This window comes from Pyrus communis, chromosome 5 (assembly GCF_041283825.1).
Source record: "Pyrus communis isolate YQ-2024b chromosome 5, ASM4128382v1, whole genome shotgun sequence".
Classification (NCBI taxonomy): domain Eukaryota; kingdom Viridiplantae; phylum Streptophyta; class Magnoliopsida; order Rosales; family Rosaceae; genus Pyrus; species Pyrus communis.
The window spans coordinates 27,198,546-27,216,280 of NC_142569.1; the positions used below are offsets into that span (position 1 = coordinate 27,198,546).

General features: G+C 35.4%; 1 protein-coding gene and 1 long non-coding RNA gene across 3 annotated transcripts; one reads left to right on the forward strand and one right to left on the reverse strand.

Annotated features, from left to right (window-relative positions):
- The first annotated feature begins 1,988 nt into the window (after window positions 1-1,988).
- On the forward strand, window positions 1,989-5,227 carry LOC148697049 (uncharacterized). Of its 2 annotated transcripts, XR_015963022.1 has the most exons (3): window positions 1,989-4,074; window positions 4,510-4,538; window positions 5,029-5,227. It is a non-coding gene; the product is annotated as an uncharacterized LOC148697049 (long non-coding RNA). The 2 variants fall into 2 exon arrangements; XR_015963021.1 differs by having other exon boundaries at window positions 2,000-4,538.
- Window positions 5,228-11,640: 6,413 nt separating this feature from the next.
- On the reverse strand, window positions 11,641-17,519 carry LOC137725370 (dolichyl-diphosphooligosaccharide--protein glycosyltransferase 48 kDa subunit). Its single transcript, XM_068464031.2, has 13 exons — window positions 16,847-17,519; window positions 16,576-16,712; window positions 15,758-15,883; window positions 15,216-15,269; window positions 14,948-15,061; window positions 14,258-14,313; window positions 14,138-14,179; window positions 13,488-13,563; window positions 13,211-13,282; window positions 12,985-13,110; window positions 12,813-12,917; window positions 12,165-12,248; window positions 11,641-11,818 (listed from the first exon to the last, which is right to left on the reverse strand). Exons 1-13 carry the CDS (start codon window positions 17,115-17,117, stop codon window positions 11,771-11,773), a joined length of 1,311 nt encoding a protein of 436 aa, XP_068320132.2. The 5' UTR covers window positions 17,118-17,519; the 3' UTR covers window positions 11,641-11,770.
- Between the last annotated feature and the right edge of the window lie 216 nt (window positions 17,520-17,735).

The following is a 17,735-nucleotide window of genomic DNA, read 5'->3' on the forward strand; positions in this document are numbered from 1 at the left end:
TTTCATCATTTCTATTTCTGTCATTTTGAAATTCCTTTGTAATCTTAAATTTCCTCATCGAAACACATTGTAAATGACATGAAAGTTGATGATTGGATTATTACTTAAATGTTAATTAACGTGCTTATTTCTTATTGTTGACACATCATTTATTTTATGAATTTAGTCTACCTAGCCATAAACTTACAAACACTGACTACACCTAAACCCCATGACTCTAAAACAAACCCTAACTTCGAAAATCACACATTATCTATATACTAAAACTCAATTCCTCTGGCACTGTTTTTCACCATTTGTGAACAGTAAATGGCAGAAATACCCTTCTTTTCTTCTCACTTCCACATTTTGTTGCTTGCTTGGTACAACAAAAATCTGGTTTTGCCCATCTTCGCCACATCTCACTCATCGTTTAACCCCCTGGTTTTGTTCATTTTTCTCAATCTTTCTTTCGGCTTCCGCTTCTTTCTTTATTGGCCATGTGTCTATCATCGGTGTGCCTTTTTGTTGAATTTTCTTCCTCCGATACATGTGTTGCTCATCGCAGTAAGGAGGAAAGATGGAAAGGCAGGCTCCCATTTTTGCTTCCACAGATTTCTCGAGCTCTTTCTCAGGCTCCGAACCACTGGCATTCCGCAAGAAAGTATCTAATCAAATTTTCTTTGCATGAATGTTTGATCTGTTGTGTTCGGCATGTTTGTTGTGATTAAATTTCTATCGTTTGATTTTGATGAATTCTTGGGAAAATCCAAACTAATTCTCGCAAAAGCTTTTCTTGCTCTCAAACCTGACGTTTTATGCCTCTCTGATCTCAAGTTCTCTGTCTTTGTCTCTCTTTTTCTTGCTAAAAACGATGAAATCAATCAAAATTTATGTAGATCTTTTTCTGGAAAAATAGAAACCAGCTCCTCTGCAATTTCTGGCCCCATATTCTTGGTGTGCCATGCACTGGCGGAGCTACACCCACGGCTATAGTGGGCTGTAGCCTAGGGAGGATTTTAACAAACTACAGCTATAATAGTTTCTATATAACTTGTTGTTGCTCATTGTAGGTATAATAGCCCACCCAAATCAAGCCAAAACTATTAGTTAATGTGTTTCTTAATTAATAAATAATACTTTTATTACCTTATATATTATTTTATTATTTTTAGGCTAAAAGTAAAAATGACAAATTAATACATAATTAGATTTCTCCTACTCCCCATGCTTTTTACCCTATTCATTCAAAACAAAAAAAACCATCTACCATATTCCACAAAGCTGCGTTGCTTTCCCAAGAAAAGAAAAACTATGAATCACCATCAAATTATTTTGTAATGAAATTGAACACTAGGTATGTTCTTCATCTCTTCATTTAACTTATTTCTTGATTCAATTGTTAGGTTTATTTTTTTTAAGTCCTTGAATTTGTCTATTAGGGTTAAAGATTTTGACAATAGTCCATGTTTCATGGTTCCTGTATTTGTAACTAATAAAAATGACTCGATGACAATATCGATTTTGATAATAACAAAAGATTTCAATTTCATTACAGATACCTACGGCAAAACTTGAATTGGCATCCCCTAACCTTTTTTTCTTTTGGGTACTTGTTATCAACAAAAGTGATAATATTTGTCCTCGTTCTACTGTTTTTTTGTACTCATGTTTTATTTGTGTAAAATTAGTTGGAAAGTAATTAATAAACTCGTTCGGATTAGTACTTCATGTTCTTACTTTTATATAGATTATTATATAATTTTATGTAGGCGAAAAAAAATATTATATGATTACATGCTAATAATTTTAGCTAACCCACCCAAAAAATAAAAATTTTGGCTCCGCTATTGGTGCCATGGGGGAATATTTCCACAATAATGGAATGCACGCATTAATAACAAGATACTTGGAATCCTCGCGGATTGAGCGTGTGTGCCTAATACTTCATCACCTGCGACAGCAGGGACGGATACAAGTACTTGCTTACTTGATTGGCTCAAAACCTTACCGCTTGAAAATCGATATTTCGTAGCAGGATTAGAATGGAATTTCCTTTCGTAGGCTCAAAAAGTGACCATTCTTCAGATCTTCGTTGATTGGCCGGCCGAAATGGGATAACCTATTTGAAACAAAGAGATTTGTGTAATCAATTGACCCCCCACGGAAAAGCTGCTTCGTCGGACCACCCATGAATGCCCTGCATAAAAATCAAGCTAATATATATTTCTTTTAAACCCGTTCTTCCGACTCACAGTTTATCCTCCAAAAATGACTTTATCCAGTCGAGGAACGCATGAGATATTCTACTGAACCAAGTCCGATGCACCGGAAGAAAGTAAGCAACCCGCTATGTTGTAAGCGTAAGGGGGATCAAATACTTGGAACAGAGGAGGAAGAGATATGACAAGACGGATTCAACCTCTGAATTTGCTTCCGCTGTTGTGGGGTAAAACTATCTGTAAGGCATTTCCACTACATAAGGAAAAACTTGAATCAGATCTTGGAAAGGCTCGACTCAAATAGATGCTGATCATAAGCTTTTTATACAATGAGCTTCTGTTGCTGAAAAATAGTTAATTTGGTGTTGATTCGAAGAAAATTTGAAGGCCAGTAAAAGGTAGTGTTTCTTGGTGCCGATTTGGGGTGGGTAATTCTCTGCTTTGAATATTATGTATTTAGGAGTCTAAATTTTAATTTATGAATGGGTTTTTTGTTTAAATTTTGTTGTTGTGATTTTGGGGATTTCGTTTGTAGCTTTGGATTCCTCGTCATGGTGTTTAATTTGGTTTTGTTTTTGGCTTTAAGAAATCGTGGTTCTTTGGATTTGGGGCTTTTGTTTGCAGCCTTGAGAGCCCTCTGTATTTAATGTGAGTTTTGATTTGGAGCTTTGTTTATTTTTTTTTTTTTTTGGTATGCCCCTTTCCATTGTGATTTGTATTAGCATATTATTCAATGGCGATGCAATGCAGTAACTTTGGCGAAAGATGTGTAATTGTAAAAAGATGAAAAAGAGGAGAAAGATTGTGTAATTTGGTTGTCAATGTGTGCTTTAGGCTAAAGCTATTAATGTCAAACATTACAAGCCCCGATAATTAAGCAAAGATGTGTATAAAAGGTTTAGGATTTTCTGACCACCCTTAATTCAAACATGCTCAGTTTTGAATTTATGCATAACTAGAGCGTAGGGGGTGTTGAACGTTCCAACCACGTTGCTAAGTTGAGTTACTAGAATTGGATTGTCCTATAAGGTTTAAATTTGCCCAAGTTATTTATCGCATTTTAGAAAGTTTTCTTACTGATTCATATGATGATGATGTTATCTAAGTTCTTGAGTTGAGCTGTCAGACCACGAGCATTGATTATATCCATTATTTGGCACTTGCAAGATTATTTTTATGTTTTTGAGTTCTAAAAGGTCACTTTTTCAGTTTTAGGTGAAAGAGATACTATCCCATCATCCATCCAACTACAAACATTCTGCAGTGATTCCTCTGCTGGATCTTGCACAACAGCAGCATGGAGGTTGCCTCCCTGTTTCAGCAATGAATGCATTATGTTTATTTTGTTGGGCTGTATTTATGTATTGTTTTCTACTAATTAATGATGTAAAAATGTTATTAAGTTATTGATTCTGTTAATACTGGTAAATTTAGATTAAATTTATGTGGAGATCAAGCATGCAAGGGAATGGTAGAGATTGACTCTTTCTCTCATGTTAAACTTCTACTGTGATGTTTATTATTATTAAATTTTGGTAAAATCATTGTTTATCATAAACCTTATCACAATACAAATAACAGGGAGAGAGAGGTGAAAAATAGAAAGGTATCTGTTTGATTGCATGTTTGCTTTGGAAATTGTGGATAATGATCATGAATTGTGGTGTAAGTACATCTTTGATTTGTTCTTTTTCACGTTTCTGCATAAAGGATTTTCCAATTCTGACACCAAAGAAAGGTTAATTTATTAAGAAATGATTTCCTAAGCATGCTTCTTTTTAACATATTCATTTGCAGTGTGGGAAGGTTGTTGATTATCTCATTGACCTCAGCCTTTGCTGCTGGCACAAGTGGTGATCCTGAATAACTTTATGTGAGTAATGTCTCAATCTTTGTCCATACTTCATACTGAGTTGTTAATGGAATTGTTCCTTAACTAGACAATTGTTTCCCAAAATTTGTATTTATATCGTTGCCATGCATCGATCTATCTCATGAATCTTCTTATGTTTTCAATAATTCTTTTGTGTTGCCATGTGATCCTTCAAACAGATGCACTTGCATTCTTTTTCTTTGTTAACAAAGATAATTGTTGCTTATTGTTTTCCTTGGCTATCCTACTTTTAGTGTATGTTGTCGGAAAATTCCCAAATTATTGCTTATGAGTACTGGAATATGCATTGTGGTTCTCTCTTTTCTTTCATAAGTATCTATGCAATTGGAAAATAGACCACTCTTTTCCTTACCTATTCATTGTTCAAAGACTAACCTGAGTGTAAAGTTGTGCTTTCTATGATTTTTTGTGAAGTGAACAAATCAAGCTCCACTCTCAACCTGGTTAGTCTTCAATCTACCAATTACCTTAATTTCCTGTCTCCTATTTTGTATTAGTTTAGGCTTTCAAAAATAATGTTTGATTTCTACCATTTTCTATATTGTTCTATTAAGCTACAGTGAAGTGTTAAGTGTTATACATGTTAGGTACAATTAAGAAGTGAATTAGGTCCTCTTGAGAATACAGGGGATATGTCTATGGGTGTTAACTTGGTTTTTAGATTGATTGTTCAATTATTCCATAAAATCTCAATATTTACATATACAATATGCAACATCATCAACTAAATATTAGATTGCAGTGATCTAAATAAGAGACTTTTAAATCACTGAAAAAAATGTCCTTTCCAACTGTTATAAAACAAGATTCTTTTTCCACCAAAAAAAGGACTAGGTATCCATATTGTATCTTTTTTTTTTATATATAGTATAAACCTGTTGATATATAAATTAATTGCATGTATTTCAATATTTCATATCTTTCTTTGCCTAGGCTGCTTTCTTGCTACTGGAGGGAAACTTAAGGTGCTCAAGGGAACAACTTCCATTTTCTTCCCTTGCCTAAGCTGCTTTCTTGATCTATTTTGTTATTTTTTTTTCTTATGTAGAGGCAAAAGTTCAAGGATTTTTTTGTATGTGGACTATATCCGTTAAGGATTTTTTCAATGTAATATTAATATTCTATGACAAAATCTTTTATATCTTTGAAACATAATTTTTCTTACAATTTCTAATATCGCAGCAATGCGCAGGTAGTAATTTCTAGGGTAAGGTACAAAAAACTACCTCAACTATTGAGGTCACGACAGTTTCATACCTCATCTTTTAAAAAAGACAATGTCATACTGTATCTTACGAATTTGTGACAATGTCATACCTCCGTCAATTTTTCTGTTAGTTTTTCTGTTAAATGCAGACGTGGCAAGAGACAAAGACCACTTTCTATTAAAAAATTAATAAAATATTATTAAAAACTAAAAAAAATATTTAATATTAAAATAATAAATAAAAGTAAAATTAAAAAAAAAGGGTAAAGTACAAAAAACTACCTCAACTATTGGGGTCACGACAGTTTTATACCTCATCTTTTAAAATTGACAATGTTATACCGCATCTTACGAATTTGTGACAATGTCATACCTCCATCAATTTTTCTGTTAAACGCTGACGTGGCTTGATTTGGGACCTATTTTCTATTAAAAAATTATTAAAAACTAAAAAACAATTATTTAATATTTTTAAAATATTAAAATAATAATAAAAAGCAGGAAAAGAAAAAAAACCCTCATTTCGTCCCTCCCCTCCCCCTCCTCCCTCCTCTCTCCTCTCTCCTCCCTCATCTCTCCTCCCTCATTCCCCCACATCCTCTTCCGTACCCATCCTTCAACTTCTCTGCGCACCTATCTTCCCGCTGAAGGGATCTGGGTTTTTTTTTTTTTTTCCTGGTTTGCAGGAGGGAGAAGAGTGTGGGTGTGGGGGGAAGACAAATTGGATTTTTTTTTTTTTTTTTTTTTTTTTTGGTTGGGATTTGCAGGTGGGGGAAGAAGTTGAGGATGGGGAAAGGAGAGAGGAAGGAGGTGGGGGGAGGGGAGGGACGAAATGAGGGGTTTTTTTTTTTCTGCTTTTTATTATTATTTTAATATTTTAAAAATATTAAATAATTGTTTTTTAGTTTTTAATAATTTTTTAATAGAAAGTAGGTCCCGAATTAAGCCACGTCAGCACTTAACAGAAAAACTAACAGAAAAATTGACAGAGGTATGACATTGTCACAAATTCGTAAGATGCGGTATGACATTGTCAATTTTAAAAGATGAGGTATAAAACTGTCGTGACCTCAATAGTTGAGGTAGCTTTTTGTACTTTACCCTAATTTCTAGTAATATAACTAAAGCTCACAAAAGGTGGCAAGTGCTCAAACACCATGCGACGGAGCCATTGGTGGGGAGGATCTGACAACGTCAGCGCTCTAGATATTTGGAGATGGGGTGTCCGGGGAGAGTGACTTTATCAGCGGAAGCTAGGACGGACCCGAAGAGATTTTATCAGCGGAAGCTGCGACGGACCCGAACTTGAAGACGTAGATGTTGGCAGCAGCTGGTTGAGGCACCTCAACTACATCGTTCGTGCCCGGAGACTTGGCCGATTTCAGATTCGGGTCGGCCTTAGTTTCGAGTTTGGGTTCATTCCCTTCCACCACGAGAGTAGACCCCTCACTAATTGCCTACTTGATAAGTGACGTGGCAATGATATAGGAGCCCTTTGAGCAATTAAGTGCATCCCGTTCATGTCACATAGAGAGTTATTAGATTTAGCAAGATTATATTCACATACCTTAAATTATTTTTTTCACATTCTTTTAAATTTTTAATATTTTCTATCAAGTGTTAGTGATGTGTAGAAAATATTAAAAAAATTTAAAAAGTGTGAGAGAAGTAATTTGGGGTATGAATATAATCTCTCTAGATTTATTGACAGAGTTGACGAAAAATTGCAAAGTGAAAGCAAAAATTGAATATCGGAGGCTAAAGTGAAATTTGAATTTCAAATGAAAAAATGAGATTAAAGTGAAGTTTTTAAGGGGTGTAGAAAAGAGAAGCCTAACTTTTACGTTATGATACATTTTGGAATGACTTGAATTATTATTACTAAGGAAAGAGAAAATTGTAGCAATGGTACCTTAATTTTAGTGAATTGTTATTAGCACTCCAAAAATCTCATTCTACATTCCAAACTTTCTATATTAGGAAGGAAAAATACATTTGTGAGGAGTGTAGAATGAGATTTTTGGTGTTCTAATAGCACTTCCCTAATTTTAACCCAATTGAAAGAATGGTCTCTCAACTAAAAATTCATGATCATTGGTCCGTCAACTCATCAAAACGTATAGTTATGATTCTTTTCGTCAACTCGACCAAAATTTCGTCAAAATGACTCATGTTGAAAGGACCATTGCTATAATTAGGCTAAAGTTGAGGGAACATTAATGCTCCAATTGGGTTAAAGTTGAAAGACTACTTCTCCAATTGGGTTAAAGTTGAGGAATCATTGTTACAATTTTTATCATTTGGTTTTCTATATTTGCCCCTTGATTCAGCCTCATGTGAGTGGCACGTGGGTCATTTTGACGGAAGTTTTAAAGGAATTGACGAAAAAGATTATACCTACACGTTTTAATGAGTTAAGGGACCAATAGTTATAGATTTTAAATAAGGAACATTGTTCCAACTGAGTTAAAGTTAAGAAATCATTACTACATTTTCCTCTTAAGGAATTGTAACTTAAACTCAAAGTAACTTGTAAACTTGATTGTATCTTGTTAAACAACCGTAAGTGAGGATAGGTAAATGTTAATCATATTCTTTAATTTTATGGACGTTTGTGTTTTAAGACTAACTTGAAAATGTATGAACCTTTCGGGCCTTTTCTGATAGTAAACTAGCAACTGGGCCACACACATTGTGCTTGTGCAATCAATTTTACAAAGAATAAAGGGAAGCAGACGTTGAAACTAAGGGTGGACACTTAAAACCAAAAAACCAAAACCAAAACACGAACAAAATCGAACCGCACCGAAAGGTTTGGTTTTGCGGTTTTGAAATTGTTTTGGTCTTGAAACCAAACCGCAACATAGAAAACGTTTTGGTTTTGGTTTTGACTTTTAAAAACCGTACCGCAAATATTAATAAATATTTAATTAAATGTCCATATTAGATTTCATGTTTTAATTGGTTGTTTGTTAGAATCTATACACTTAGTATAGACTCAACCACACTAGAATATCATCATTCATCACTTTCTTTCGTTCATTAACTTGAAGGACCTTTGTTATTTTATACCATAACACACACATATATGTGCAAGGGTGGACTAATCTTGTTATCAAGAGTCGAACAATAATCTAATGAAGTCCACTCATTTGAAACATGATATCACATGTTCTAGTATGAAAGTTTCACTCACGTTTAATGAATTCAAATTTATTCAACTTGTTTTATGATAAACATTGTAAGGGACACCCTTTTGTTGCACAAACATGTTTTAACATCACAACTGCATGCAACATCCTAATTGTTTACATAACAAATGTCTTTTTCCTATTGCTATTGGGAAATGCTTATTAATATGTTAAATTGCAAATTGTACATTTTTTCTTAAAAACCGCACCAAACCGAATCGCAAAAAATTTCGATTTCAATTTCGGTTTCACTCAAAACCGCACCAAAGCAAGGTTTGCCACTTGAATTGAAAGTCAGTTAAGTTAGAGGGGAACGTGGTGGAATAAAACTACTACATTACCTGGCTGTGAGGCTTCAAAAGAAAACAGCAAAAACTTGCTTTTTCAAAATTACTTTAATACCCATTATTTTTTTTCTAATATTTTTTTTTCAGTTATGTTGAAAGGATATAATTGTAATTTTATTTGTTTTTAATTGACAAACAGGTTTTATTAATATGTAGTTTAGATATAAGATGCTCTTTCAAATCCAGGTGTAATCCAAAGTACATTTGATTGTACGGATGCAGTTTTACTTTACATACATAACTTCTAGCTCTTTCTAATAGAAGCCCTCTTCTTCTTCCACGGCCTCTTCTTAATTTTGATTTCAACCTTCACCTCCCTGTTGCTTTTCCCCAAAAGAGAAAATTGTAGTGTTAGTCCCTTAATTTTAACTCAATTGGAGGAGTAGCCTCTCAACTAAAAATTCATGATCATTGGTCCCTCAACTCATCAAAACATGCAGGTATGATCTTTTTCATCAATTTTGTTAGAATTCAGTCAAAATGACTTATCTTGTAAGGACCATTGCTATAATTGGGTTAAAGTTGAGGATCATGGCTCCAATTGGATTAAAATTGAAGGATCATGGCTATAATTTTTTTCATTTGGTTTTCCATATTTGCCACTTGATTCAGCCTCATGCGCGTGAAATGACACTATTTCGATGGAAGTTCTAACAGAGTTGACGAAAATAATCATAAATGCACGTTTTAATAAATTAAAGGACCAATAATCATGGATTTTTAGTTGAAAGACCATTGCTCCAATTGGGTTAAAATTAAGAAATCATTACTACAAAATCCTCTCCCCCAAAATCTAGCAAATCAAACCTAGACTTGCTAGACCCCTCATCTTCTTGAACCCTATCCCAATCGCCACTAGCTATCGTTTTGAGAGTCGGTGACTTGCTTTCCCAATGGTTATCATCGATTTCCCAACGTTTCTCGTTTCTTTTTAATTTTTTTTGTCTTGTTTAATTTCACCATCCCCTATCTACAAACCGCCCTCTTTTAAGGACGAGCATCCTCTCCGGATTCTCTTTGTAAGGATCTCAGGGATCCTTTAATTGTGTCTATTCATCGTACATCATGCGATTAGTTTTCATCAGATACTGTTTGTGTTCAATTTTAAATAAAAAAATTTAGAATGATTTATGACCATACGATATACAATGAACTGACACGATTAAAAAACCCTAATCATCACAAAGAGGATCTGGAGAGAATCCTCATTCCTCTTTTAAACCTATTGTTTCATGTTCCTCCATATCCATCCTTTACCTCTCCACCCCACAGTTCATCCCCCCTAAACCTTTGCTTTGTTATAAGAATAGCACACCACCGATCGCCGTCAAATTTGGATCATCCTCGCACTGCTCCTTGCCCGACCTGCATGCTGGAATTACGAGGCCAAGCGTGTTGCAGCTTTTTCCAAAGCAAGGTTATTTTACATACCCTTGGCTTCATTTTTTTTCTTTCTTTAGCTTCATTTTTTTTTCTTTCTTTTGTATTTCTATTTGGCTTTATAGCCAAAATAGTCATTGAGATTTGCATAACACATCACTTTGGTCCCTGAGATTGAAAATCAATAGAAATGGTCCTGAGGTTGTCCACCATCCATTATTTTGGTCGTTCCGTTAAAAACTCTGTTAAGTGTCACGGAGCTTTTGGCCGGAAGTTTGGGCAATTTTCAAAGCTTCGTAACTCAATCGTTTCTTAACCAAATTCGACCCATAATATATTAAAATGAAGATAGGAAAGTGTATAACAAGATTATACCTATTTGGAAGCCCAATGGTTGCTTGAGATGGCCGAAAAATAACTTGAAAGTTGACTGGTCGGCGGAAAAACTATAAAACTCGCAGGAAACTAGATAAACTTTAAACGTTCATAACTTCTTCAATACTGAACAAAATCGAGTGATTCAAAGTAAAAAATTATACTTCTGAACGAGACGAAGAGAATCGTACCTTTCTCGACGGCTAATTCGCCGTGGTTTGGCCGGGAAACTACTCGAAAGTGGCTAACTCGAGACCAAGACAGCCACTTTTGAGCCGTTTTCTGGCCAAACCACGGCGATTTAGTCATCGAGAAAGGTACCTTTCTCTTCGTCTCCTTGAGAAGTATGATTTTTGTTTTTAAATCACTCGATTTCGTTGAGTGTTGAAGAAGTTATGAACGTTTAGAGTTTACCAAGTTTCCCGCGAGTTTTCCAGTTTTCCCGCGAACCAGTCAACTTTCAGGCTATTTTCCGGCCATCTCCGGCAACCATTGGGCTTCCAAATGGATATAATCTTGCTCTACACTTTCCTATCTTCATTTTGATATATTATGGATTGAATTTGATTAAAAAACAATTAAGTTACAAAACTTTGAAAATTGTCTAAACTTTCAACCAAGAGGAACACTTAACGAAATTTTTAACGGAATGATCAAAATAATAGATGATGAACAATTTTAAGGACCCATTTCTACTGATTTTCAATCTTAGGGACCAAAATGATGTGTTATGCAAATCTCAGGGATCATTTTGGCTAAAAAGCCTTTCTCTTTGGATGTACATGCAAGATTATGTGAAGGTGTTTCGGATCTGGTTACTCTCCCCTGGTTTGGCGGTTCTAACGGCAAGTTTAGGTTGGGGTTTTTTTCCCGCAGCGGGTACGAAACTTTTTCCTTGCGAAGCCTTGGCCGAATGTACCACTCGGTTTCTCCTCTGAGGCTGCCTCGGTGGCTGCTGGCAAGATGTTCATGGCTGCTGCCAATATAATACTTTTACATTGTTTAATGAATCATGCTCTTTCGGAAAAGAGAAAAAAAAAGGCAATGAACCACTTAATAATATAATGCATTTATAATATAGAAAAGTCTGCGTAATGCTATTGCCTAATCAAAATTTCCGTTCCTAATCAGCTCTTAGTCATCGCCGTACATCTTCCCCTACAGTTGTTCTGCACCTACTTGTTATACAGGTGGACTGCCGTAAAGACGAAGAAACCTGTCATCTGCATCACAGTACCGAGAAGATCTTGTTATCAGAACACTGCTAAAATCATACTCCAATAAATTATGTACAAATAGCTTATGCCACCGGTGTAAATTGAAATACAGAGGCTAAACACTAACGACTTGGCCATTAATGCTGAGATGCTCCTCACGCCATTAAACGAGAGTTGGAAAGATGACATCCAGAATATTTATAAAAGTAAATAAAAGAAAAGGGCAGTTTGGATGGCAAGGGATCGTGTTTAAGACGCTTGTTGCGTGTACGTATCTTTTGCATTCATTGTGCGTGCGTGTGAGTGAATGTATAATGTAACAGAGGCCCATTCCAGAGAACAAAAGAGTTACCATAGAAAATGCTGCTCCATAGTAGGGATAAGCTGCTGGTATAAATCTTTCGTATTCATTGTGTCTAAATGGTCGAACAGGGATCTGCAATTCAATATCCAAGTTTCCATTGAAGCAGTGGATAAAATAACATTACACTAAAACAGAAAACCTGACTCACTCATAAAAAGCAAGAATTAAAATAAATAAATAAAATATCACATTTTGTCACAATACAAAGTTTGGGTACTTTAGGCTTATCATCCTTACTCGAAGTTGAAGTGTATGCCATTCCAGGTGCAAAAACATTAGTAGCCGGTCGTTCAATGGTAGATACTATATTTATGTTCTTTTCTTTATTCTCAGTTTCTCACCATTCAAATACCTATCCTAATACCTAATTGGACTAATAAGTTTTACAAGAATAACTGCGGTAAATTGAAATTGAAAATTTCTAATCAGACTTAATTCAAACTTTATTAATGCACCCACAAATTTTCAATCAATTATGAAGCTTCGATACTATATTATCAGATTCAAATTTCTTAAGTACATGATGTCCTCCATCGAGCTGAAGCACAAATCCATACAAAACTTCGTTTAATTGTAACATCTTCTTTTTAACAAGTTAGAGATGCATCGACACCATTTATAGGAACATTTAATTACCTGCTTTGAGAGAGACAAACTTGTGTAGCCAAGTCTCTTGTACTCAACTTTGAACTGGAAAACCCCATAAACATCTGGAACCCTAAACTCAGTAAAATAACGACCCTGACACACAAAAAGAAAATTAAGCTGGGATATTTACGAAAAATCTGCAGTGAATAAAGTGCATTACCTTCTGATCGGTCGACAAGGTTTTCAGAACATAGGGACTCATCATGTAAAACTGCACTTGGAGATCATCAGCAACATATGGTTCCCAACGTTGTCCACGCCATTCATAAATCTCGACCGAATATTCCTTCAAATTGCAATTGCAGTGTCAGATGCCGAAGTCTTTAGTTTCTTTGCTCTTTTTGTTTTTTGGGAGTTTTATTAACACCGTAAGTAAATAAAATTACCAAGTCATCATTGATCCTGTAAATTGCAGGTTCATCGGCTTCCCCAACTCTCTGGTGTTTTACATTCACAGCCTACAGACAAACATGTTTTAACAAGGTGAGGATTTAAGAAACCCAAAAATGCTAACTATAGACTATAGATAGCTATAATGAAGCAATACGATGAGTTAAATCACCCACCATCACTTCTCTTTTACTGTTCTGCTCTTTATTTTGTTCAGGCCTCATTAAATAAACTTACGAAATTCTGACTACAAGAAAATAATTTTTGCCTCACCTTGAGATGACCTCTTTCATGGAAGACCCATTTGCTAAGTTCAGTCAGAAACTGCTCATTTCCCGATTTCTCATGTCTGTTATCACAAAAATTGTTTCTCATAAATTTCTTCTTTCAAACCGAAAATTATTCTGCGGTATTAAGAGATATGCACAATAGACCCATTCAAAAATGCATATTTTAGTCATGATACAGCTACATAGGGAAAATAAATATCATATAAACAGCTTGTGAGCCCTTTACTTCCCCAACATGCATATTTCTATTGACGTCTACATGTCTAGCCTAATCCCTGCATGAATCATAGCTCATCATCGAGTTGTAAAGGACATCCATTCCTTGACAAGCACTGTAGCCTATAACCTTTTATTTGTTTATAAACAATCAACAATTGAATTTTCATCATATCCAATACACCAGTTAATTTGGGAACTAAGCTACAACCAGACCACTTCACAAAGTGAAGTATAGCTATGAGTTAACTCCCCACAGGCAAGCTCTATCTCCACTAATAAGAAACTTTTCTCCTCTTTGATTATGTGTAAGTTCATACTTTATATGAAAGTTAAAAAAGGAGATGTCCTAAAATATCAATGTAACTGTAACAAGTATGGCAAGGAAATCGAATTAGAAATCAGAGCATCACTTACTTCTTTGAGCTTCCAGCCTTCTGCACCTTAGATCTGAAAAACCTGGAAATAAAACCAAATCTTGTGAGTGGAAACAGTAAAAATTAAGAAAACGTCATTTAGCTGGCAAATATCAAATACCTATCACTGAACAAACTTAATGAACTAGATATCAAAACCCGAGCATTGTTTCTTGCCTGTGAGACAAACACAAGAAAACCGTTACAGAAAATACAATGTGTACAATAGATGCACTCACATTCAATCACTAAAGCATCAAAGGAAATAGATTTCATTTACTAACCAGTCCACCCAAAGAACTTTACTGGCTTAGTAATGTTTATGAATGGAAACATCAGGAACCAGACACTAGGGAGCTATACTGTGACACTGAATATCAAGCATTAAAGTCCATTCCAATAGCAATAGGTACGGCAGGATTTTGAGAAAAGTCACCGGCCACAGGAGAAAGAGGACATAAAAAATAATATGAAAGGGTAACAATAAACAAAAGTAGGATGCTCTTCGACAGTTATCTGGAAGTAGATATGTTGTTGCAACTTGCAATTAGTCCTATGTTTGCCTCCGAAAAATATGAGAGACGGAGAAAGAGAGAGGTACTCTTTTGCTATGAAGCCAACAGAAAGTTGTAAATAACTAATACGATCAATATCATTTCGTTGTCATGGACCATAAGCATGATTTTTCCAATTAAAGGATAAAAAACACATGAACAAGGGAAATCATATATGTATTACAAAATTAATAGACACGGAAATGAAGTAAAGGAGGAATGGACGACAGGCGACGGGCAGTGAATAGTTAACATACCTGCACAACTGAAACTAAAGATATAGCAGATCCAGTGAGCGATGGAGGATTTGATAGCTTGCTTTTGGGGTTAGAAGAATATGCTGAAGGTGAAGCTGAGAGAACTTTCAAAACCTACAATGTTTCATATATTGACATGAAAAAGAGAAGGTTATAAAATTTAAAGGAAAAACCATGAACAATCACAGTTGAATGACTTTAATCGGCACAAAGGTCAATTCTCTTGTTTGTTGCAGTGCATTGAATATGGATAACTAAAAATTCTTACCAGGCTATTTTCAGAGTTTACTGTATGGCCAATCCCTTGGAAAAGTACAGGAGCCTGTGGCAGAACAACCAATGGAAACAATATCAGAAACAAAGACAACAATTAACATCACCATTTAGTAGTGGTGTGCACTGAACAGTCTCAAAGTGCAACCATTGATCTTTCCTCTGAGAATAATTTGCTTAAGCTACTAGTGGATACAAGGACATAAAAAATGAATGGCTTGAGAAAAAATGTGACAACCTGTGGCCTGGCCAGACACATATAACTTGATGGAAGAGAAAAACATACAAAAATAAAAGGCAAATTTAGAAAATTAGCAGGTTCAAAACGTCCTCCAATTTACAATTTTTTTTGTGGGAAAAAGAATGAAAAGGAAAGGACAGAGAAATTCCCTGAGGAAGTTCATACAGGAAATTAATTGAGTTGGAAACAATATTCTGTAAAAACTAAACAGTGATACTACCCATTGACATACACACATGAGCACGATATAACACAATTTAACTGGACAACTAATAGTAAATCAGAATAGCACTTGCCTCAATTTTCTCACTTCCCAAAATTACATCAGACTTGATGAAATCATCACTAGCAATAACTGTATGATCGCCTTCAGTGTCTGAAACTGCATAGCTTGTGTGATCTACGACCATAGCAGCAGGATCCTGCACCCATAATAAATAAAATACCCAAACACATCAATTCCTTAATCAAGCTCAAAATGCTGGATGAAAAGGTAAGACCTAGATAAACTTGTATGAGTTCAAGGGAAGGATATGAATATTGGGTGTCATTAAGCCTTGTACAATACTGTATGAGGTGAGAGGAGCAGAAAAAATCTATCCAGAATAACTATTTAAACAGTGGCGACCCAAATGCTTTATACGAAATCCGTAATTTCAGGAAAGGAATATAAAACAAAAGATTTTATCTTTGTACAATTGGAAAATATACTATTTGCATTAAGAAGTAGGATTTTTTTCAACCTCCCAATCACATCAATGTAGTATATGTATTGATGTGTAATTAAATAAATCATAGGAATTAGTAATCGGCAAGATGCCAAAATAAACCTCTACAAAGATCATTCATAAAGAGCTCAAATGTAGTGACTGTTCATAACACGATATAATGATGATCCTGCAGTTATTAAAGAAGTTCAATTTTGTGCGCACCCATTTAATTAAATTTCATTAGAATTGGCTACATTCATAAGTACTTGCACTACTCTTCGGGTTCGGGTAGTGGAGGATATTATGCATACTGGACATAATTCAATTCAGAGGAAATTCTGACAATCTTGAAAACATATAATCAATGCAGCAACCAATGAAAATGCTTCGATGCTTGAACTAACCTCATCGAAATCAACTCCGCACTCAACTGCGATTTGGCGGATCAAATCAGATGCATGGGTATCAGCTGCAATGATCAAATCATGACCGCTATCCACGAAATCCAGTATACCAGCCAGATCAATGGATCCTCCAAAACCTATAATACACGACAAACACAATTTCTGAATAAATTGATCCTCCATTTCAATCGATCGAAGTTGGCAAATTCCACAACTTTCTCCCAAATCACAAAAACACAAACAATCAAAAATTCAGAACCGAGAGACGTACGATCGACGGAAGGAGAAAAGAGGATTAGGGCGTCGTAGCTGTAGAGGCCGTATCGCTGCAAGGAGATCTTGGGATCATCGGCGAGCTTGAAATCGAGCTCGAAGCCTCGAGACTGGAGGGACTTGAAGAACAAGGAATGGGAGGATTTGACGGCGAGGTCGTCAAGCAGAACGAGAACGCGGCGGTCGGTGGGGTGGTCCGGCGAGAAGGAGTGGGCCAGAAATGGGAGGGTTAGGGTTAGGAAGGCGAGGACGCCGACGAGCTTCGACATGGTTTGTTGGGTTTGGGGAGGGACTGCGGCGAAGAAATGCGAGCTACTCTGTCTCAGATCGCAAAACTAGCGCGGAGGAGGTGTTGACTGGCTTTTCGTAATTTCCTTCTTTTTTATTTTTTTTTTTTATTTTTATTTTTTTATTTTTTTTTAAATATCGAAACAAGAAAATTCATTAAAGGAAAAGTCCCGAAGACAACCATTCCTAGCACAATCGAAACGTAAAGCTTGGGTCGCGCAAGCAACAGGGGTGCGACCCCAAATAAGTTTTTGAAACGAAAATTATACAGAGCATCACACAACCCTTAACCTCCGCCTTGATATTGTATTATTTCCTAAATTGATTTTTCAAAAAAATTGGTTCAGTTTGATTAACTTGTTTTATTCAAGTCTGATCTTGTCAAATTTTTATTAGCATGGACAAACTCTTTATCCACCAACGCCGCTCACATTCGACTTTTGTAGGATTGGGGTTTATGTCCCTAAATATTATGTTATTTCTTTCATTCCAAATTTGCTAACAAATAAGAAGGGCTTTACTTGGGAGAGATATTTTATCTTCATCCCTGGAGGGAAGTTGATCAAGCCAGCTTACAATATCATTTGCATCTATCACTA